The sequence below is a fragment of the Ailuropoda melanoleuca genome, chromosome 13, assembly GCF_002007445.2.
Source record: "Ailuropoda melanoleuca isolate Jingjing chromosome 13, ASM200744v2, whole genome shotgun sequence".
In the NCBI taxonomy this organism is placed as follows: domain Eukaryota; kingdom Metazoa; phylum Chordata; class Mammalia; order Carnivora; family Ursidae; genus Ailuropoda; species Ailuropoda melanoleuca.
Genome location: NC_048230.1, coordinates 74,372,110 through 74,396,575, shown reverse-complemented (window position 1 = coordinate 74,396,575; position 24,466 = coordinate 74,372,110). Strand labels below are relative to the sequence as shown.

The 24,466-nt window shown below is 39.4% G+C and overlaps 1 protein-coding gene across 1 annotated transcript in view; it reads left to right on the top strand.

Annotated features, from left to right (window-relative positions):
* C13H20orf194 (chromosome 13 C20orf194 homolog) overlaps positions 1-24,466 on the top strand; it is a 125,131-nt gene that overhangs the window by 23,073 nt on the left and 77,592 nt on the right. Inside the window, exons 4-9 of the mRNA XM_034641898.1 lie at positions 3,251-3,375; positions 4,230-4,326; positions 5,239-5,345; positions 9,617-9,694; positions 17,429-17,527; positions 21,312-21,367. Of these exons, the coding sequence (XP_034497789.1) occupies positions 3,251-3,375; positions 4,230-4,326; positions 5,239-5,345; positions 9,617-9,694; positions 17,429-17,527; positions 21,312-21,367 (562 nt within the window). The remainder of the gene's footprint in view (positions 1-3,250; positions 3,376-4,229; positions 4,327-5,238; positions 5,346-9,616; positions 9,695-17,428; positions 17,528-21,311; positions 21,368-24,466) is intronic.

Genomic DNA, 24,466 nt, shown 5'->3' with positions numbered 1-24,466 from the left:
AGTATGCTCCTGTTAGTAACCTGCTGGTTGATACAAGACTAGTGACAGGTAGTTTTCAGAATATGTTTACTGGGTAAATCAGCTTTAGAGGGGAAAGTGCATATCAGTTTGGCTTTATATCTTCTTGGCAAGGTACTAGTTTTCCTCTGAATTGCCTACTGCCTTTACATGCTGGGAGGTTGAGATTATGTGCTCTTCCTCCTGTGAAAGCACATTCAGTTGTGGGTAAAGGATGAGCCTGCAGGCTACTCCTACAAGGAAGACTTCATGTGGATCTTTGGCTTAGGAACAAAGGCTCTTTGTCCAGCTCTGTCTTTGGGAATTGTTCTGTGTGACTTTAATTCATGACGATGCCCATGATTACAATGGAGGCTTTCTGCTTACATTCCCCTTTCTTCAGCTCTGAGACACTCTCCCTGTGTTGATGCTGTTGTGGGCTGATGCCCAGGAGCTGTCTCTGATATCACATACTTAGCATCATGACTTGTCTGCCAGATGGATCAGGAGACAGAGGAATAGACAAATCAAACTGGACAAGAGACAGGCAGCTCTTATGAAGCAGCTGGGGAGTGCAGGAAAGCTAACATCTGATATTGAATATTGATATTGAAGTTACCTTGCAGTGGATGTAGTGCAGTGGTTTTAAAGTGGAGGCAGTTTTTTTCTCCGAGGGGCGTTTGGCAATATCTGAAGACATTTTTGATTGTCACAACTGGGCGGAGTGGCTGCTAAACATCTGCAGGCACAAGGACAGCCCCCCCCCCCCCCGCAAAGAATGATCTGGTCTAAACTGTCAGTAGTTCTAAGGTTGAGGAACCCTGGTCCACTGTATGTGAAAATTCTTCTGTGGTAGAATCCTTAACAGTGTTTATCCTTATAGATTGCTTAAAGATTTTCTTTTTATTAGGAAGTGCAGAAGGAGCAGGCTGCAATTATAATTTCCATTAAATTTCTTTCAATTTCAAATTTAGTTTCAGACTTTGATTTTTAAAAATGCTTCTTTGTGCAGGGCATCTGCCTTTGGCTCAGGTCATGATCCCAGCATCCTGGGATCAAGCCCTGCATCGGGCTCCCTGCTCAGCGGGGAGCCTGCTTCTCCCTCTCCCTTTGCCCCCCCCTTTTTGTGCTCTCTCTCTCTCAAGTAAATAAACGAAATCTTTTTTTAAAAAATGCTTCTTTGTGCTGTATATCTACTGATTTAGAAAGAATTCATCCTGGGGTGCCTGAGTGGCTTAGTCGGTTAAGGGTCAGACTCTTGATCTCAGCTCAGGTCTTGATCTCAGGGTTGTGAGTTTGAGCCCTGCATTGGGCTCCATGGCATGGAGTCTACTTTAAAAAAAAAAAAGAAAGAAAGAAAGAAAAAAAAAATTCATCTTGGCAGCCATTTAGAATTATAAAAAGACATATGCTCATACCAGCCACACATTTCACTGCAGCCAAAGTTGCTAAGGATATTGTAGTACTGAAATTAAGGAAATAGTTCAAATCCTCAAAGGTGTGTTTTTTTGGCTTATCATTGTCTTTATCTTGCCATCTGGCACAATGGGTGCTTATGAAATGAACATTTTCTTTGACTGAATTAATAAATCATTAATGAATTAAAAATGAATCAGTAAATTCATTTTTAAAATCCAAGTAGTTGGCAAACTGAGATCACTGGATTTATGCATCTACATTTTGATCTCTATATGAGAGGAAAAGAGGCCAACACGAAGGATTTATTTTTGAAAAAAAAAATTTTAAATAGTCTACATTTTCATCCAATTTTCTTACACTTCCATCTTTTACTGTTAATTTTGTTCAGAGCAATGACATCAGAGTCCTGTGAGATTCTGAGAATGCTTAATTTGACTTAGTAGTTGTTGCATTATTTCTTTTACTGGATCCCAATTCTTTGTGGAGTATTACACATTAGTATAGATAGAGCACAGTCTACACAGAAAGCCCCCCTCAGGCTCTCCATGTGACTTCAAACTCTCACACCTCAGCAGGCAATGTACAAGTGATTCAGGGCAAGGCTCTTAGAGGGTCTGTATGAAGAAGACCAACAGGATGAGAGGTGATCCCTATGCCATCCCTTGCCACCTCTTGATTCTAGTGCTTAACTGAGAGTCAGCAGTGAATAGGCTGCTCTATACTGTGTTCCCTAGAACACCTGGGTCTGACTGGTGTGGAGCACAGGGTGATTTTTGAAAAACCAAAGGCCAGTATCATGGAGCTTTATTTCAAGAGACCACCCAGTGGTGTGGTCAGCTGCAGTCTGTATTCATCAGGCTTAGGTTTTTGTGGAATACGGGCTGTCACACTGTGTTACTGTGTTGCCATTGCCTGAAACCTGCTGTTTCAGATGCTCCCTGCCCCCATGCTCCTCTCACTTGCAGCCACCTCCTCCAGCAACTTCCCTAGCATCATCTTGTTAGCGAGATGCCCAAGATGGCTCTGCTTTCTGAGGAGCCATGCAGTAGAGCTCTGCTCTTTTTCTGGAAGTATGACTGCTTTCTGTCCCAGTCTTCAAACTGCTTAGATATTCCTGCCCCATTTCATGGCTGTTAGCTTACATAGGTTTATTTGCACCCTTGGGATCATTCTATTTATTTGACCCACCAACATTTGTGGTTATTCCTTAAGTCTGTGAGCTGCTAATCTATTTATAGATGCCTTGTCCACTTGCCTCTACTTCCTTCCTCCCAGCCTTTCCTGTGTACAGAGTTCACCCCCCTACACAGTAACCCTTCCCAGAGCTGAGCAGTGATGTCCTCAGGTCCATGATTGCCTTGAGTCAACAGCAAAGAGCTTTAGACATTAATATCTGCAGAACTGTCACTAGCAATACTCGGTGTTATTTCTTGCCTCGGTGGCTTTAGGCGTCAGAGTTTCTACTTGGTATTTATCTCTGTAGCAAAATACACAGCTAAGTCTGGTACCACGGATTTGATGGTGTTGAACTTTGCAAAAGCAGAACATCCCGAAGGCTGTTCTTTTTACTTATTCTGTCCCTGCATTGTCATAGCCAGAGGGCCACAGTGGTGGGAGCATTGCATGGGAACTAGAAAGTCCTTGCTCCCCACACGTGAGTGTTACACAGTCACTTTGAGGCACCTTGCCTTGTTATATATAAAGAACTCTCAGTTTAGAGTTTTGTTACGTTGTCTCTGAAATAGCTTAAATAGTATTATTAATTATGTGAGCAGAAAATGTGTAAAGGAAATGCCTTTGAAAATGTTGTGATTTAATTTTATTTTCCTTACAGATGTAATTATACTGATTAAATCAGATAGTGTCCATCTGTACTGCAATCCTGTAAACTATCGCTATCTCTTACCCTATGTGGCACATTGGAGAAATCTGCATTTCCACTGCATGACTGAAAACGAGGTAAGGGGAGAAGATAAAGTAGGCACTTAGAGACATTCTAAGGATGCTGTTTCAGAAAAGTATAGATCTAGAACAGGAGGCCCCTTAAAAAAGGCAAATTGCAGGATGTCGTTACACAAAAAAAGCTATTTGTTTTAGTGGAACTTTTCATAATTCATTATGACGCTACCTTATAGATAAATTATATATGTGACAGACAAAAGGGACTCTTCAAATTGGGACCTAGTCATAGGCTCGTGACCCTAGCTTCCTGTCCTGCTTGTTTATCACCAGCCTGCACCCATTCTCTTAGGGGCCTAGTGCCATGGACTGCCTCAGGAGAGTCTAATAAGCTTTTGTAACATTTCCATGTTTGGATTTTTTGGTATTTGTTTCCTTTTGGGTTCTTTTCAAGGGTTTGGCTGTAAATCAAATTGGGACTTGAGATTTAGGATTTCATGGAAACGGTGACTTAATATGGGTCAAAAACCCTTCTTTCTTTTCTTTTTTTTAAGTTAAAGGTGTTTACTGTAAATCCTAAGTGATCACTAAAATAACTCAACAGACTTACAGTGCAACAAAAAAAATAAAATAGAATCATAAAAAATACTGATACACAGTTGACCCTTGAACAACATGGGAAGAACCCATCTTTCCATGTGAGCTTTTGGGGAATTTTCGAGGCAAGTTTTATCTCTTGCATTGAGGTATCTGACCAGCAAACACAAAAAGTTGGCTCTGGAAACACCCTGTTGGGTACAGTCTTCTATAAATGTCATTTGAGATAACTCTGATTGGTATGATACCAAGGAAATAGGGGATTTTGCATGATGTCTTCTCAGAGTCTGTTTTCCTTTCAATTTTTCCCTCTTCAGTATGAAGATGAGGAAGCTGCAGAAGAATTTAAAATTGCCAGCTTTGTGGACATGGTTCGAGACTGTAGTAGAATTGGCATTCCTTACAGCTCCCAAGGTAAGTATCTGACAACAAGCCATATCAGAACCTTGCTTGGATGATGCGTGAATCTAGAGTTTCTACTGCTCCTTCCATTGGAGGCATTCAGCTGGGAAACCCATTGATCTATTTTCACTAAAGGCAGAGAATCAAGCAGAATGAAATTTGGGAATTTTTCTGTGCAAGCTGGTACTCATAACTGAAATTTCTGTAACAACACAACAGGCCATCCAGTCCGATAGAAAAACCGATAAGGGATTTACCACAGTTGCCATCTAGCTGTGCCACTTAATTGTATGGAGGGTATAACTATGGAGCCTCTTGGTAATAAGAAATAGTAATTCATCTAACACAACATAATAAAATTAAAAAATGAAGAAATAATAATTCAGGCAGCTGTTAAAAATATGCCAACAGTGAGGCTCAAAAATTATGTGTAAAAATAAAGGAAAATAACAAATTTATCAGTGCTTATATCTTATTTTTAAAAAACTTTGCGCATTGGTATAAGAAAGGAAATTTTTTGATTTGGTAATTTTCCCTTGAGGAAGTTGATTGTCTATGTTTCTTAAGGGGGAAGAGCCAAGTTTGGATCTGTTAATAATTATATCCACTAAGTGATGCAAGTCAGATGTAATAGGCCACTATTTATTTACTAACTTACTTGCTCACTTAGGAAACCAGAATGTGAAAATACACTGCAGAGAAATCTGAATTTATGTAACTTGTTATGGTTTGAATTTTCTTTGGCTTTCGTTTTGTATTTCTAGTTTTAATATCTAACCATTTTATCTGTTTCACTTTTATTTTGCTAAATGTGGCCGTGGTGACTTTGAGAGAGATGATGCCTGTCTAACCATATCAGATCAGGTTTAGACTGTTACATCCAGGATGGTATTTGATACAGGTTGTTTTATTTTATTTCTCTAGGTCACTTGCAGATATTTGATATGTTTGTAGTAGAGAAATGGCCAATTGTACAGGCCTTTGCACTTGAGGGCATTGGAGGGGATGGATTTTTTACCATGAAGTACGAGGTATGTATGAAAGGCAGTATGCCTGGCTTTTGTCTGCCACTTCCTGTCTTTGTGAAGGGCCCCCATAATATGAGTGTGCATCATTATGACACTCTGAAAAGCTAGCCGTGATCTCTCAAGAGCATGGAGCAAGTTAAAAAACTTGAAATGGAAAATAGATGCTGTGCAAAGCTAGTCCCTAAACTAAACTCCGGGTGTTCTTTCTTCTAGGAGTTTCTGTCTGTCCTCCTTTCTCTCTTTTCCCCATTCTGAGTCCACTGTTCTTCCAGACTACTCCTGTAGCACCCTAAGCTGATTCCTCTTACAGCTTTCTTTGTCCTATGTTACACATTTTTCACACACCCCTACTCAAGTACCCACCCACTCTTTGTCTCTGGATTGGAAGCTCCTTGAGAACAAAAACAGCCTTTTCATTGTTGTTTGTGTCTTAGAAATTCATATAATTTGAGAAATATTCAAGATCAATGAAAAGGACAGTGCAGAATTTTATATAAGTACAGCATACTAGAGGAATAAAAGGGTTATCTTTTGCATTACGAACAGTATCTTTTATTTCAGTATTCCTTCTATCTAGGAGATGACCCATAAATATTTAAGTGAATTAATGAATGAGTCTGGGAGAGGGGGTCACCCAGAGTGCATATTAAGGAGGATGGCCTGGTAGGTTAGCAGTATCATCATAGGCATCTCCCACTGAGATGACCTGCCCCCAGCACAGAAGCAGGGAGTGAGCATTGACATGCTCAAAATGGTAGCATACCATTAGGCATAGAGTAGGAAGCGTGGTCCAGGGCTAATTTCTACCCCTCTTTCCAAGAAGTAGCAGTGTCCTTAGGAAATAAATGGATTCTTGCCTGGTAAACCCTGTAATGTGGAAGGTACATGGGATGTAGGGTTGAAGAGAAGCACACCACTTGGACTCCACTTTTCCTGCTCCAAAACTATAGTATTCTTACATCGACTATAAGTAGCAGAACTTCAACAAGACTGTGGGAGCTGCCCCTTCCAGGAAGTAATGCTCTCTTATTTATTTATTTATTTAAGAGAGAGAGAGTGAGTGAGCACGAGTGGGAGGAGGGGGGAGGAGACTCCCTGCTCAGTGCGGAGTCTGACGCAGGGTTCCATCTCACCACGCATGAGATCACAACCTGAGCCAAAACCAAGAATCAGACAACATTGAACCAACTGAGCCACCCAGGCGCCTTAATGCTCTCTAATTTAGAAGAGCAGGGGCATGGGAGACCTGGGTGGCTCAGTCAGTTAAGCATTCGACTCTTGATCTCAGCTCAGGTCTTGATCTCAGGGTCTTGAGTTCAAGACCCACATTGGGCTCCACACTAGGCTCTGTGCTGGGTGTGGAGACTACTTTAAAAAAAAAAGTACACTAGGAGGCTTCAGGCTTCATACAAACCAAATGAGGCAGGCCTCTGACTCCTGCCTTAAGGTACATTACAGTATGCAGACACATCCAAAAGGAACAAAATGCTCTTCCTTTCTTTAAGTAGGCTCCATGCCTAGCATGGGCCTTGAATGCATGACCCTGAGGTCAAGAATCTCACGCTCTACTGACCGAACTAGCCAGGCGCCCCAACAAAATCCCTTCCAAAAAACCTTAACAAGATAACGTAGATCTTTCCTATAGGATGGTGTTTTATGGGGTGGAGTGGGCAGTGAGGAGGAAACTGCACACATCAAGATCCCTTTCTCTAGATCCTGCCTTTCTTTGTAACTGCTAATTATCATTCTCTCAAATACTTTCCTTTTGTCTCCCTCTCATTCTTCCCCCACCTCGGTTCCCTTCCTTACCAGCCTTTAGGGTATGGAGCAGTACTCCACTCTGAGTCACACACCAGAGGCCTGATAACTGCCCGAGCCAGAAAGACTCTTGAGTCTTTTGAAGGCCAAGAGAAGGACAACTACAGACACTTAAAATTTAATTTTTAAAAATTCTGTTTTATTGTATGTCTTTACCCAGAAGAAAGTTGTTAACCCAGAGGATGCTTTGTCCCAGATGTACTAGGTGCCAGCATGAGAAAGGAAGCCAGACCCACATAAGCTTTTACTTGGCATTTAGGTTGGGCCAAACTGAATTACCGGTATAGAGAACTCTTCCTGGGAAGCAGCACAGGGAAGTGCCTCTGATAGGGCTTTCCCTGCCTCCAGCTTCCTCCTTCTTAACTCTCCAGCTGCTGGAACTGTCACCTAGTAATGTAAATTTACATGAACTAGCCCCTCAAGGAGAGGATTCTAATAGCAAACTTCTGAATAATGAGAGTAACCATAGAGCAAGCATTCATTTACCTTTTTATGGACAAAACATAAGATCTTCATATTTAAAGGTGGAATAAGACTTATGAAAAGATTGAACAAAATATAAGAAAGGAACCATAGCATATTAGGTGCACAGATAGATCAGCATGCTTTTTAAAAAGATTTTCTCCAGGAAATAGAATAAGAAATGAGAAAAATGTCTCTTTTGTACCTTTTAAGAATGGAGTATGTAAAGAGAGAAATGAGATATGGTAAAGCATACAAAATTAAAAAGGGAGATAGATGACATAAGGAAATATTATGTCTCAAAATTATTAGTAAAATTAAAGTTTGCATTTAAAATTAGAAATCAGATTCAGCACCTTCAAAAAATCAAATCTGTTGGTACTTGAAAAGCTGTTCCAGAATACAGAGAAAGGAGCCAAATATATTAACTCAATCTTTTGGAATTTAGAATATAAGGGAGTAGAGATCCTGAGTAACTGCCTCATGCCTGTCTGCTCTCTAGTAGTTGACTTTCTAGTAGTTGACAAGCTCTGCTGAGAGCATAAAGCTTCCAGTTAGCCTTTCCATTTGGAAATAAAAACAGGCAACCAGAGATCACCAGACATTTGATTAAATACCTGTAATTTGAAAGGAAAAGATCAAGATTAAAAAAAAAAAAAAGTTGGATTGGGTAAGACCCAAAGGTAATTAAGATATAGAGCAAAACTTAAGGCACAAAACTCTCATTAGGATGCCCAGACAAATAAGATTTGGTGACCATAGAACAAGTGTTATGGTCTTCTTTTCTTTATGTTAATTTATCATAATTAACATAAATTAACATAAAGAAAATAAGAGCTCTGGGAAATTATAATTGATAAAATTAATAGAGGGGCTGGGAGGTAAAGTTAGGAAATTCTCTAAAAATGTAAAATTAAAAAATCAAGGAGATAGAAAATATGAGAAAAAAGTTAAAAGACATAGAGAACTGATCTAAGAAGTCTGATATCCAACAAGTAAGAGTTGCAGAAAGATAGAGCAGAGATATCAGAAGGGAGGAAATTTTTTAAAAAGAATAAACATTTTCGGTGATAAAAAGAATAAAAACTTTTAAATTAAATGACTTAGCAAGTATAAATGGGAAGGAAAAAACCTTAAGTCTGTCTATGCCTTTTTTGAACAGTAAGGATAAAAGAATATCACAGAAAGCTTCCAGGAAGAAAAAAAATAAGTCACCTACGTAAGACAATAGGAACCAGATTTCTCTCCTTCCCAAAACAACTCAGCCTAGCCAAACCAAAAGAACAAACAAAAAACAAAATACGTGAAGCAATGGTTTTCAAGATAGTAGACATCAGACAATGAAAAATAGTGATTCTCTGAGAGAAATAGACAAGGTCAGCCCTATGATTGCACTTGTTTACTATTTTGAGAAGATTTCCAGGCCCATGGCATGGGGAGGGGGTACCCAGGTGAATCCCAGTGTATTTCGTAAATTGAGAAGATGCAGTGGAGAGTCTGGTGAGAGCAGGGCAGCCAGAGTACTAAAAAGGAAAGTGCCCAGAGAGAACTTCAAAGATCTGCCAAGATTCGCCTGCCCTCCACCCATTCCAAGTATTCAACAGGGTATCAGTGCATTCAAGTGTCAGGTAACTACCAAGGGCAGAGTTAAAAAAATCTGAAAAGTAATCAAGAACAGTGCCTGATACATGCTAAGGGCTGGGAACAGTACCTACTCCAACCAGTTAGACTGGAAAAACACATAATTGAAAGAGCATTGAGTAGAGTCCTCAGAAGGGTATTCAAAAGATGTACCAAAGTTTCTGTAAAGATAGCTTCCTATAGCTTCCTTGAATGGGACAGCATTTATTAATATGTATTGCTTCTAATATAATTGATAAAATTTTGATTTATTCTAATCACTGAGTTTTCACCAATATAGTCATTTATGATACTTCTGATTGTCATAGTGATATTGATTCATTATTTCAATGTTTTTAACCCTTATGTTGCAGTTGCAGGATGTGAGTTTGAGTCTATGGAATGTCTACAGCAGGATGGATCCTATGTCTCTGGAGAGTTTGCTTTCAGAAGTAAGAAGCCATATTGTATTTAACTTATAAATATTAGAGCCAGCTCAGTTATCCACTAATGGTATTTAACTTGAAGAAATGCAAGATATTTTTTTGTTTGAACAATTTTCTTCCCCGATTTTTATCTTGAACTCCTCGGGGGTGGAAGGAGACTTGGAAAAGTGATAGTGCCTCTTCTGCTCTGAGGAAACCTCAGCTGAGGTGAGACCAAGGCTGCCTACCAGGGTTGATGTTTCCACCTAAAAACATTCTCTAGATTGTCACCTAAAAAGGTGACTTTAGATTCCACCTAAAAACCCTAGATTGTCAGTTGGGCTGGACTTCCAGAAAAACAACACAGACGGTGTCTTTTTGCACTCTTACCCTGCTATGAAATGATTACAAAGATGGGGTTTGGCTTAAAAGAATCAGTTAGAGCAGAGGTCGGCAAACGTAGGCTTTGTGCGCTCTCCATCTCTGTTAGAATTATGTTAGAACTACTCAGCGATGCCATTGTAGCCTGAGAGCAACCATGGACAATGCTTAAATGGATGGGTGTGTCTGTGCTCCAAGGAAACTTTATTTACAAAAATATGTGGCCTGCCCGCAAGCCATAACTTGCTGACTCCTGGATTAGAGGGTCAGGCATTAATATCTGAACTTGGAAGAAAGCATGATGTTGGGTGGAGCAATTTCCGGTGAGGAGCAACAGGTAAAACTGAGGCTACAGGAACAGGTGCTGTATTAAGCAGCTCAGCAGTGGCTCTCAGTGGCCAGGCTAGGTATGCATGGAAAAAGAACAGTATGTAGCCTTTTAATTAAATTAGTTATGGTATTAAAACCCAACAAAAGTAACAAAAATGGAAACTATAGACCAGTCTCACTTGTCAATGTTAATGCATGTTTTGTTTGGTTTTTTTTTTTTTTGTAAAGATTATTTATTTGAGAGAGTGGAAGCGAGAGACAGAGCACCAGCAGAGGGGGAGAGGGGCAGAGGAAGAGAGAGAAGCAGACTCCCCACTAAGAAGGGAGCCCGATGTCTGATCTGAGCTGAAGGCCGATGCTTAACTGACGGAGCCACCTAAGCTCCCCTTTAATGCCTTATTTCTCGGGGTTTTGAGTTCAAGCCCCACATTGAGTGTAGAGATTACGTAAAGTCTTAAAAAAAAAAAAAAGAAAGAAAGAAACAGTCAAGAGAATTAGATCCAGATAGTGGAATTAACTAATGGAAAATTTCAAATAACTAATAAAAAATGCTAAAGAATTTCAGCAGAGACCTGAAAACTATAAAAGAACCAAATGGAAATGTTAGAAATGAAAAATACTATACCTAAAATGAAGAATTCATTAGATTGTCTTAACAGCAGATTAGATACAAATGAAGAAAAGTTATGTGAACTTGAGGGTAGGTCAAAGGAAGTTTCTAAACTGAAGGACCAAGAAAAAAAGACCAAGGGTTGTAAACAGAGCATCCAGTATCTGCCAAACAATGTCAAATGATCTAACATAGTATAGTTGGAGTCCCAGAAGGAAAGTAGAGAGAAAATGCAGCAGGAAATCTGAGTTGATAATGTCCAAGAACTTTCCAAGTTGATGAAATAAATCAATCCACAAATCCATGAAGCTCATTGAACCCCACATGGGATAAAAATTACTATAAACATGCATAAAAATGACCGTAAACTTGTGCAGGGATCTCTTGTGGTGAGTCTACAAATGTTGTTAATAAAATTCAAATCCAGCAACCAAAAGTATTTAAAATGCAATTCTAGTCTTTATTTGTGTCTCTAGAAAAATTACTGAAAAGGGAGCAATTTGTACCCGTATTACTTTTTTAAAATTTGCCTTATTTTCTTCTCCCTTCTCTGAGTTGTTTCATAGCCTCCAAACTTCTCTAAAACCCTCTTTCTGGCCACCATCCAAATACTTACTCTGCTCACATCTATTTCCCCTTTGCCAAGACTTGTAATCTTAAGCCAGAATTGACATCTAGGCTTTAATTCCCACTGGTCAGTCGCTGCTAGCGGCTCTTTGATGGCCGGAAAACCTACAGCTCCATGCTACCTGGTCAGATCCCACGGAGAGTGCAGACTCCTCTGAGAAGTATTTTTTTATAATTTTATTGATTATTTTTCCATGAAATACTCCTTATAGATGAACTGCACCTGTACTCACAGGTACACTAATTAAACTACAAGGAGGTGCTACTTTTTCATCTATTAAAATGCTCGATATTTGTTAAAGGCTGAGAGTAGAGTTGCCAGTTACCAAAGAGTAAGAGTGAGGCCTTCAGTGGAATAGGTGAAATGCCTGTCTGGAATGAACATTTGGCATCCCTATCCAGCCATTTCTGTCCGGTAATTTATCTCAAGAAAATAATTAAAGATGCCAGTGAAGGATGTTCACTGAAACATTGTTTATAAAAACTGTTAATAAAAACTGAAGACAAAGTAAATGTCCAACAGTAGGAAGTAGATTAAATAAATTATTCAGTGGCCCATTATACTGTCATTTAAGATCATGTTTTAGAATTGGATTTTATATAGAAGTTCAAAATATGTTGGCAAAGTTATTTCCATCTTTGTAAAACAATTTGTGGTTTCTATGTTTTAGAAACCCCAGGGGTAGTCTTATTGGCCATTTATATTATTTTCATTTTCCCATTTTTATTGCATTATGTAATTCTTTTTTTTTTTTTTTTTTTTTTTAAAGTTTTTTTTTTTTTTTTTNCCCCTGCATTATGTAATTCTTAAAAATACTTTGAAATATTGAAGTTGATCCTTTTTTCTCCCCTTTTCAGTCAATATAGTGCCTTTGGGGTTTTTTGCTTGTTTGTTTGAGAGAGAGAGGGCAGGAGTCGGGGGTAGGGGCAGAGGGAGAGGGAGAGAATCTTAAGCAGGCTCCATGCTCAGCGCAGAGCCTGATGCAGGGCTCAATCTCACAACCCTGAAATCGTGATCTGAGCTGAAGTCAAGAGTCAGATGCTCAACTGACTGAGCTACCCGGGGTCCCTGCCTGATGGTTTATTAAACAAATAAATAGCCCTTGATCCCTGCTATTTCTTGGATACTGTGCTTATGCTAAAGTCGCAGAAACAGGTAGACCTATCCCCCTCTCATGCTGTTTAATGGGTTTTTAGACAAATAATAGCGGTGTACTTTAGTAACTGCTGTAATTGCAGTGGAACATAGAGGGTAAGGAAAATAACTCTGCCTCGAATTGCTCCGGATTGCTTCCCAAAGGAGTCATGTATGGTGATCAGAGATTTTTCCAGACAGGAGGAGGTGGTATGAGCATTCTAGCCACAGGGAAGAAACCTGTCTGGAAACCCCAGAAATCCACAGAAAGCCTCAGAATCATCTCCTTTTGAACATTGAGAGCAGCTTTTAAACGTGCTTGCTTTCCCCTTGCCTCATCCTTGAGCCAGCTTAGCTTGCTGGTGGTGCAATGAATATGGACTTTGAGCCACCAGAGATCTGGATGCCAGCCTAGGGCCAAGAGTTCTGTCTAAAGTTCAGTATCCTTCCCTACCAGCCAAGATCCAAGGCACACTGGCATGGTTCTTGGGGTTTTCAGACCTTTTCTGCTTATCTGACCTTGATATCTATCTGGGCCTGTCTTCTGGATTTGGCCTCAAAGTCTGTGCAGATAAACTTTCCCTTCTTCATCATCAGATGCAACTGACCAGTTCTACCTACATACACGATATCTATTTCCATGAGTGCACCATTTGTATTAGGAAAAAGTTGGAGAATAGTGTGTCTGGTGGAAAAAACAGGCTCTCGGTATCTCTTAACGTCAGTATATTTCCACTTCTGCTGCTCTTTAGTATGACGTCCTCAGGCAGGTCACTTTACTCTTCAGTACTCCAGTTTCCTTATCTATAAAGTGGGCATAGAGAAATGCAAGGATATCAGGACGTCTTAAGACTGTGTGTGTATGTGTGTATTTATATGGACATTTCATATATAATGCTAGTTATTTTTAGTATGAGAATTCATCACATCTTTCATTTCACTCATAGCATGGAACTGAAAGCAGTATTTAATGATTCATTCTACCTTATTCTGTAATTAGTAGTGACACATCCTCAGGGAATTTTTTAGAACAGAGTGCCCCATCTTTTTTCATGTATTCCCCCAAAATACACAGACTATGTTGGATCCTGGATCAGGGGCACTGATTGGGCCCGATAGCAGCAGGTCAGAATCCCAAACGCAGAAGGTCTGGTTTACAGGGCCACGGCACAGAGGTGGTATGGCAGGGCAGTCTGACCCAGGTAATTGTAGGTACCGGTTACAAATATGCACATATTTGTGTGTGTGTGTGTGTGTGTGTATGTAAGATACTTCTGTAAAAATAGAATGAGAATATTTTCCAAAATGTTAACTGATTTTTGTTCCATATTTTCTGAGTTTTCTATAGTGAATATATTACTTGTGCATCTGTTTTTAAAGACTCAGAAAAGAGCATTAAATTAATGTATAGCTTAATGAGTCATTACAAAGCAAAGCAACAGAATCTTGCCACCCCAGAAGCAATGTGAGTGCTTTTTGCTCATTAGCTCTTTCCTACTCCCATTAGCTCTTTCCTGCTCCCTCAAGAATAACACTATCATGAATTCTATGGCAATGACCCCCTTACTTTTCGTTGCAATTTTTTCATCAAAATGTACTTCAAAAAAAACATAGTTTAACTTTGCTTGTGTGTGTATGTGTGTGTGTGTGTGTGTGTGTGTGTGTGTGTGTGTCTGTCTAGGTTTCTTTTAATCTACAGGTTCCTCCTCCATCTCTTTGTCCCCACTCCTCACTTACTATCTATTTATTAAGGAAACCAGATCATTTGTCTTAATGTTGTCCTCAGTGGGGTTTGTAGATCTTATTCCTATCATGTAGTTTAATCTTTTCCCCTGTGTTCTGTGTTTTCTTACTATTGGTAGTTGAATCTAGAGTTTTAATCAGTGTTCTGATTGATTTTGGGAGGGAAAACTACTTCTGAGAGGGCGTTGTATTCTTTATAAGAAGTACATATACCGGGGTGCCTGGGTGGCACAGTCGTTAAGCCTCTGCCTTCGGCTCAGGGCGTGATCCCGGCGTTCTGGGATCGAGCCCCACATCAGGCTCCTCCACTGGGAGCCTGCTTCCTCCTCTCCCACTCCCCCTGCTTGTGTTCCCTCTCTCACTGGCTGTCTCTCTCTCCGTCAAATAAATAAATAAAATCTTTAAAAAAAAAAATACGTATACCTAATTGATTTTCTTTTTTGTGTGTGAGCAGTCATTGAAATTCAATCCTTAGATCTTTAATTCATTAATTAAATTCTTTATTCACCATTGTAAAATGGTAGTATTCCAATTTTGTAATTCCTTCTTCATTTATATTCTCTAAAGAGAAATATTCAACTTGCTATTTGGTTATGCAGTGGTAGAGTCCATGTGGGAAAAGCAGGATAATTGTTTGAATTCTTGCTTTTATTTATCAATTTTAAAAGTAAAGTTGGACCCCAGCCATTTTCCAAAAGTAACCTATTAGTTCTTTTTAATATGTCTCATTCCAAACTCATAGATTTAAACATAATTGATGTTTCTGCCCATTGGAGTATATATCATCTTTACTAATGTTCACATTGTTCCAGCTTTGGGCAGTGGCTTACTTCAAGTTGGTCACAAATTGTTTTAACACAATCCCAGGGGCACCTGGGTAGCTCAGTCGTTAAGCGTCTGCCTTCGGCTCAGGGCGTGATCCCGGCGTGATCCCGGCGTTATGGGATCGAGCCCCGCATCAGGCTCCTCCGCTGGGAATCTGCTTCCTCTCCCACTCTCCTTCCTTGTGCTCCCTCTCTCTCTGGCTGTCTCTCTCTCTGTTAAATAAATAAATAAAATCTTTAAAAACACACACACACAATCCCAATAGTCCTTGATAACTTTCTTGTCATATACTATGACAAGATATTCCTGGATTATTTTACACGTTTCCTGTCCCAGATCTGGAATCAGTCATTTCTCATAAGTTCTGGTTTCTTTGAGTGGGGAATTGTATTTCAACACAGCAGTCTAGGTGCTAGGAATGCTCACTGGTATTGGTTTGGTCATTGTTCCTAGATCTTTTCAGTGGGTAGAGCTAGGAAATTCTGTGTGTGTGTATCTGTCTCTCTCCATATGTATATACATATATTCATATACATATACCTGATTTTTTTGTCCCACATTATATATAAAACATACATAGGAAACAATATCAGCACTGTCACCCACATGATTACTGAAAATAATTTTAGATATGTATACACATACACATCTGTATCTATTTATAAATAAAATGTAGATCATCCGGGCAGCAAGCAGCAGAGCCATTAGTTAAGAATGTTGTTTAGAGTAAGTATTCCCAGTAGAAGTCCATTGTGCTTTATGCCTAGGGCCAGAGGTAGAGTCAGTACATGGGTAACACAGAGCCCATAGGTCTGAGTACTTGTTTATCAACTGGGAGAGAATGAAGGAGAACATAGATCCAGTCAGTTTTAGTGCAGCAAACAGAATGCCTGCTCTGAGCAAGGCACTAGGCCAGTGCCCAAAATACAAACACATTGTGTGAGATGGACAGTAAAGATAACTTATCTGAGTACAAATTATCAGCAATTTCAAAATAAGACAAAGAGGGACTCCTGGGTGGCTCAGTCAGTTAGACATCTGCCTTGGGCTCAGGTCATGATCGCATGGTCCCAGGATCGAGTTCCACATCACCCTTCTTGCTCAGCAGGGAGCCTGCTTCTCCCTCTGCCTGCTGCTTCCCCCGCTTGTGCTCTCTCTCACTCTCTGACAAATAAATAGTCTTTTTTAAAAAAGAAGTAAGACAAAGATGTTATTTGAGTATCTTAAGCAACTCATAGCTGATGTGTTTTGGTTAACTGATGATGTTTTAAAGGAAAGCCAAAAGCACAAAGCAATATCTAATGTTTGGGAACAGGAATGAATTCAGAGAGGAGGCTGAAAAGTAGCTGGGATGGGGGAGGGAGAGAGGTTGCACGAAGAGGAGAGTCAACTGGGAAGGGCACAGAGTTCTGCAGTTCTCCCAGTACCACTAGGGGAGGGTGTGAGGGAGGAGAGGGCTATGGGCCACTGGGGCGCCACCCAACTTCTAACTAAGGTCATCTGACTTGTCCTTAAAGCTTCACTGATGTGACTCCCTTTTGTCACTGGATGTACTGTCTTTTAGGTGCCTCATAAATAGGTCCCTCTCTCCAATAAAGATTGCTAAAGTAAGGCGCTGGGTGGATATTACTGTCCTATTTCTAAACAACTTTATTAGAATATAATTTATATACCATAAAATACACCCATTTTAAGTGTACAATTCAGTAATTTTTAGTGAAATTTTTAGTGAAATTGTACAACGATCACCACCATCTAATTTTAGAACATTTTCATCAAGCCCCCAAATGCCCTTGTGTTAACTTATAGCCAATCTCTATTCCTACCTGGCCTCATTCAAACCACTAATCTGCTTTCTGTCTCTATAGATTTGCCTTTTCTGGATATTTCATATGAATGAAGCATATACCAGGTGGTCATTTATATCTGGCCTCTTTCGCTTGTTTTTGAGGTTCATCTATGTGATACATGTATCTGTAGTTTGCTGTTAACTTTTAAAATATATTTAACTGGTCTGGTATTTTGATATCTGATGCAGTTTCATGATTCTGGTTTTCTAAAGTACCTCTTAATATGACCGAATGGATTATCCTTTTCATTTTCTTCCTAGGATTTGGTGGCTTTTGAACATCAGTGGACTAGCTTCTTTGCTAATTTTGATACAGAAATTCCTTTCCTGCTGGAACTATCTGAATCTCAGGCGGGTGAGGTATGTAAGGAAAGGGTCAAAGAGAAAAATTGATTAACTTATTTATTGTTTCTGTTTTAGTTTTGTTAATTTTTTCAGAATACAACACTACCAATCCTAATATGTTTTGGTTATTATTTCCTTAAGCTTTTTTTGTGCTGTAAAGAAGTTTTTAGCCCCCATGTCAATCTACCAACCTCTATAAAGAAGTTGTTTTGGGTTTTTTTTTTCTGTGCCAACTTCTATACAAGAAAGATACTCATTTGAGAGTGTGGTGGTACCTCTGTCGGCAAGGAATGCTGTTGGGCACTAGTTAATAAGCCTAGAAATAATTCTCCACATGTGAGTAGTTCTCCTTTCCTCAGTTGAACCCCTGGGTAAGCTTTCTTTCCAGGCAAACAATGGTGAAGTTACTAGAGTCAGTGTAAGACTCACTCTGTGAGTAAACTAAGGTATCTAAGTCAAGATACCAGGGCATAGGCCAGTCCCCAGAGTTAGTCAACAGGGTGAATCGGAACAGCAATCTTGAGCTTACACGTGAGCCTACCTTGGGCTTGTGCTGCCAGTGCTCAGCTTTCCGGTGCTGCACTGATTTCTGACCTCTGGAGTTGGTGTTGATCTTTGTTGTCATGCATTTCACTTTTACATGTTATAAACCCCACCAATACATTGCTATTATTTTTGTTTGAACAGTCAGGTCTCTTTTTTAATTCTCTTTTTCTAATCTTGTTTTAATCCTTTTAAATACTTTTTTAAAAGATTTAAAGAATTTAAAAATTTTTATGTATTTGCCCATGTAGTTACTGTTCTCAATGCTCTTCATTCCTTTGTGTAGATCCAGATTTCCATTTAGGATGATTTCCTTCTCCCTAAGAAGTGTCCATTAATATTTTTCATGGTGCAAATCTGATAATGAGTTCTTCCAGCTTTCATATGTCTGAAAAAATATCTTTATTTCACTTTCATTTTTGAAAGACAGTTTTGCCATGTATAGAATTCTTGGTTGACAGTTTTTTCCTTTCAGTACCTGGAAGATGCTGTTCCACTGTCTTCTGCCTTTCATTGTGTGTGATGTTCTCCTCTTTATCTTTAATGTTCATCTTTAGTTTTATTCTTTATCATTGTTCCTCTGTACATAACTGGTCTTTTTCTTTTTTCTTATGGCAGCTTTTAAGATTTTCTCTTGTATTACTAGTTTTGAGTAGTTTCTTCATATTTCTCGTGCTTGGCTTTTGTTAAGCTTCTTGGGTCTGTGGATTTATATAGTTTCCATCAAGTTTGGAAAGTTTTTGGCCATTATTTGTTCAGATATTTTTTCTGTCCACCTTTTTCTCAGAGACTCTAATTACCTCTGTATTAGGCCACTTGAAGTAGTCCCACATCTCACTGATGCCCTTTTCAGTTTTCTGGATTCTTTTTTCTTCTCTCATTACTATGGTTCCAAGAGTGAAAGATACTCGAAACAGTATATTCTATGACATGTTACTTCTTGTTTCCTACCACCTCCTTCTCATTCCCTCCCTTTCTTCACCATTTTCCACTTACTCCACTACCAGTAGGTAACAAATCTCTTCATTTCTGATTTATCCTTTTTTTCTTTTGCACAAATAAGCAGATACATGTGTATTTTCTCTTGTTTCTTTCATTGAAGGGCAAGATACATATAGTCATTTCCACTTTGCTTTTTTCCTTCAACAAGAATATATCCTCAAGCTTTCTCCAAGTTAGTTCATTGAGATCTTCCTCATTCTTTATGATTCATAGTACTCCATTGTGTGGATTTATCTTAATTTATTCAACCATTCTCTTATGTATGCATGTTTAGGTTGTTTTCAATATTCTGCCATTGCAAACAGTGCCATAGTAAATAACTTTGTGCGTTTGTATTTTCAAATTGTTGGAGGCTTGTATACTTAGTAATGTGATTGCTGGGTCAAAAGGTAAGCACAGTTGTGTTAGCTATTGCCAAATTTCTCTTCAAAAGGGTTGACCAATTTGCATTCCCACCAGCTGTATGTGAGAGTGCCTGTTACACCACAGCCTCACCAACAGGATGTATTGTCACACTTTTTAATTTTTCACAGTCTCATAGATAAGGAATGGAATTTTTCTAATTATGAGTAAGCTTGAACACTTTTTCATGTTTGAAGGCCACTTTATATTTTATTTTCATATGGTTTTTCCCCATTTTCGTGTTAGTACAGTATTATTAACTAAACTGGACAGGTGAGTAATTGAAGGAACCTCGTAGGTTATTAAGATTACTTGAGATAATGCATTTAAGTGTTTATCACAGTTCACATGGTAAACCCTCAGTGAATAGTTCATTACCAAAGGGAAATCCAGATGGCCATTGAATATATCTGAAATACTCTACTTCATTAGAAATCAAAGGAATGTATAATAAAACAGCAATGAGATACCTTTTTTCTTTTTTTCTTTTTTAAGATTTTATTTATTTATTTGACACAGAGAGAGTGAGAGAGGGAACACAAGCAGGGGGAGTGGGAGAAGGAAGGTGGGGGGAGTAGGAGAGGGAGAAGCAGGCTCCCCGCTGAATAAGGAGCCTGATATGGGACTCAATCCCAGGACTCTGGGATCATGACCCGAGCTGAAGTCAGGTGCTTAACCATCTGAGCCACCCAGGTGTCCCAGATTAAACTTTTTTGAAAAACGTTTGGCAATATAGTTCTGCCTTTTTACCCTGTAATTTCATTTCCAGATCTGCTTTAAGGAAATAATCAGAGCTGCAAGTAAAATTTATAAAAAGTTGTTTATTACAGTATTACTCACAATGTAAGACAGTTAGTAGCAATATAAATTTCCAAGAATAGAGGGCTATTTAATAGGCTTTGGTACAACCATATACCATGGATGTACCATAGGAGGAAAGTAGGAAGAAAATACACCAGAATGTTAACAGTTGTTAGAGATCGTAGGTGGCTTTTATTAAATTCTAAAATAAGTATATATTACTTACATAATCAGAGTTTGGGGAGAATAGTAGATGTTATTTAAGTGGATTAAAATTGCCTTTTGGAATTTTGAACGCTTTTGACATAGACTCTGCATATCAATTTCAGGTTAATATTTAGCCTAGTACTATACACACTAAGGCTGAGAAGTACTTCTGTGGTTTCCTGGGAAACTTCTTTTGGTGTAGTTTTGAGTTCTATGGATTCTTTCTCAATGCTGATTTTAAATTAGTATGTTAGGGGGCGCCTGGGTGGCTCATTCGGTTGAGCAGCTACCTTTGGCTTAGGTCATCATCTCAGGGTCCTGGGATTAAGCCCTGCATGGTTCTCTCTTCCTTGGCCCCTCCCCCTGCTCTTGCGTGCTCTCACTCTTAAATAAATAAATAAACAAATAGTGTGTTAGAATTAATATGTATTCCTTTATTAGAAATGTAGAAAAACAAATTTTTAATAGAAGGAAAATTCCTACATGATTAGTAACTTGGACCATAGATGATGATTGGTTCAATTTTCTTTCAGTAATTAAAAATTATAAAACTTAAGAATTTCTTTTCTTTACTTTCCTTTTTCTTTTGCAGCCTTTTGTCTTTATTTCTTTTGCTGTTTTTTCTTTGCTACCTGTCCCCATAATTCATGTTGCTTTCTACCACATATGTCCTTCCATGTTCTTATAGTACTCTATAAACATATGTCTCTCTCCTTATCTCTCTCACACACGTGCACACACACTCACTATACCTACATAAATACATATGTACCTATATGAGGGGATTTGTGATTGTTTTATAAAATTATGATCTTAATATATACAATGTTGGCTTCTTTTTTAGCCATTCAGAAGTTACTTCAGTCATGGAATGATCTCCAGCCATATAACTGAAAACAGGTAAGTTTCTTGGGGAAGAAAGGTGAATGGTGATAGAGAAAATGGGATTGGCGAGGTGGGTGGTTGTGAGGGAGCATCTAAGTCCAGAAGGTAGAGTCAGGAAAATACAAATTGACTTTAGTTATCACAGGGTAAGAAATTCATACCCTGAAAAATTGTCCATTTACTGTTTTTGTATTTATATACATATACATACATATATATATGTATTTTTTAAAGATTTTATTTATTTGAGAGAGAGAGCGTGCGCACAAGTGGGGGACAGAAGCAGAGGGAAAGGGAAAAGTAGTGCTCACCACTGATAAGGGAGTCCAATGTGGGGCCCAATGTGGGGCTCAATCCCAGGGCCCTGAGATCATGGCCTGAGTCAAAGGGAGATGCTTAACCAGCTGAGCCACCTAGGCACCCCATATATATATTTTTTTTAATACAGTTTTATAGTAAACTAGCTTTTAAAACATTGTAGCTTGCAGAAATCTAAAGAATATTATATTCCATCCCTACCCCCAGAAAAACTAGGAAGCAGAATGTCCAAGGGCTAAGCAGGGATCAGCAGCTTCTTGTGGGGAGTCAAAGGGCTCAGGCATAAAGGTCCAGCCCCAGGAAGACAGGGAGCATCAGGGTTGCTGCATTTGTTTTTTTGAAGTGTTTCCTTTAGCACCTCTCTTGTCATGGTAATCTGGAGGGCCCATCTAGGGATGGTTCCTCTGATGGACAGATGAGAGTAGATCTTTCCTCTCTTTTCTTCCCTAATTCCAGTCCAATCTAAAGTGAGACAAATTGTCATGGCTGGGACTCAGGGTCATCTTTTTCTGCCTGAAGAGTCATTTACCTTGAATTAAGCTTCAGAAGAAAAATCAGAGTCATGTTTACTTTTAAGAACACCCGTTTGCCTGAAACTTAAGGAGGTATTTTTAAGAATAATACAAGAAGGGGCACCTGGGTGGCACAGTCGTTAAGCGTCTGCCTTCGGCTCAGGGCGTGATCCCAGCATTCTGGGATCAAGCCCCACATCAGGCTCCTCTGCTAGAGCCTGCTTCTTCCTCTCCCACTCCCCCTGCTTGTGTTCCCTCTCTCGCTGGCTGTCTGTCTCTGTCAAATAAATAAATAAAAAATCTTAAAAAAAAAAAAAGAATAATACAAGAAATGTAAAGAATTTTCCACATGACACACACTAAGGGCAATTTAAGGAAAGGGTACGGGATAAAGGAAACTGTCTTTATCTGTTTTAGCTGCCATGACAAAAATACCATAAACTGCGTGGCTTATAAACAAAAAACATTTATTTCCGAAAGTTCTGGAGGCTGAGAAGTCCAAGACCATGGCACTGTCCCATCCGATGTCTGATGAGGGCCCCCTTCACTATAACCAAACTTACATAGCAAAAAGGGCAAGGGATCTCTCAGAAGCCTCTTTTATAAGAGGCTTTTTTATAATCCCATTCATGTGGGATCTGCCCTAATGACTTAATCACCTCCCAAAGGCTCTACCTCCTAATACCATCACTTTGGGGGTTAGGATTTTAACATATGAATTTTGTGGGGTCACAGACATTCAGACCATAGCAGAAACTATCTTTTAAAAGTATCATTTAGGGGACGCCTGGGTGGCACAGCGGTTAAGCGTCTGCCTTCGGCCCAGGGCGTGATCCCGGGGTCCTGGGATCAAGTCCCACATCAGGCTCCTCCGCTATGAGCCTGCTTCTTCTTCTCCCACTCCCCCTGCTTGTGTTCCCTCTCTCACTTGGCTGTCTCTATCTCTGTCAAATAAATAAATAAAATCTTTAAAAAAAAAAAAAAAAAGTATCATTTAGGTACTATTTGTTGAGAACATATGACATACTAAGCAAGAATTAGTGATTAAAAAGTAAACCAGTCATGGGGGTGCCGAGCTGGCTCAGTCAGTAGAGTATTTGATTCTTGATCTCGGGGTCGTAGTTTGAGCCCCATGTTGGACATAGAGATTACTTGGGAAAAAAACAAAAAACAGCAGTCATGGTTTCTGCCCTTATGGAGTGTATAGTGTGGTAGAGAAATAAGACAATAAAGCAACTTCACAAAATAATGTAATTACAAATTCTGATTGGTGCCATGAAGGAGAAAAGAACATGGCATTGTGAAGACCATAGCTGGAGAGCATGGCCTTCTCTGAGGGGAGATCTGAATGATGAGTAAAGATAATTAAGGGAGGGGGGCGCCTGGTTGGCTCAGTCAGTGAAATGTGCAATTCTTGATCTCAGGGTTTTGGGTTTGCGCCCCAAATTGGGTATAGAGATTACTTAAAAATAAAATCTTAAAAAAAAAAAAAGATGATTAAGGCAGAAAAACATCCTGAGATGAGAGCATAAGGAACATAAAAGAAGATGGATTTGGTGGGATATAAGAGTTGGGGGAGAGTGGCCTTCCATGGAGCCAAAGAAGTTGGCCATACCAAACCATGCAAGTCTTCTTTGGCCATGTGGAAGATTTCAGTCCTTCTCCTGAAAATAACATAAAGGCATTAAAGGCTTTCCATGTATGAAAGGTTGTCCTCTCTGAACTGTGGAGAACAGATTGTAGGAGAGCAAGAGTGAAAGCAGGGTCACTGTAGGAAGCATTGCAGCTGTCTGAGGAAGAAATGATGGCAGCATGGATGAGGCTTGTGACCATGTGGATTGAGGAAAATGGACAAATAGGAGTGAAACATGGGTGGTTGATTGGATTTAGAAGGTAAGGGGCAAGAGAAGTCAAGAAGGCCTAAGGGGGCGTCTCAGGTCTGGTTCAGTTCCTGGGTGGATGATGATGCCGTTTATTTACTGCAAGAACTAAAGGGGAACAGGGGGGTAGATCATGAAAGAGGAGAGGAGAGGTAGACAGCTGAAAGTAAAACCCTAGGAATATTCAGAGGCAGATAGAGGAGGAGAATGGCTGACAAGGGAAACTGAGATGCAACAGGTCTTGTGGGGAGTGGGTGTCAGGTGCTTCTGAGAGACCAAGGAAGGGCAGGCTGAAGCCTATCCATTGGATTTGCTATTTGCTATGTGAAAGTCACTTGGTGACTTTTGCAGGAGTAATTGGAGTGAAATGACTGAGGGGTCAACTGAAGTGGGCTGAGAAATGA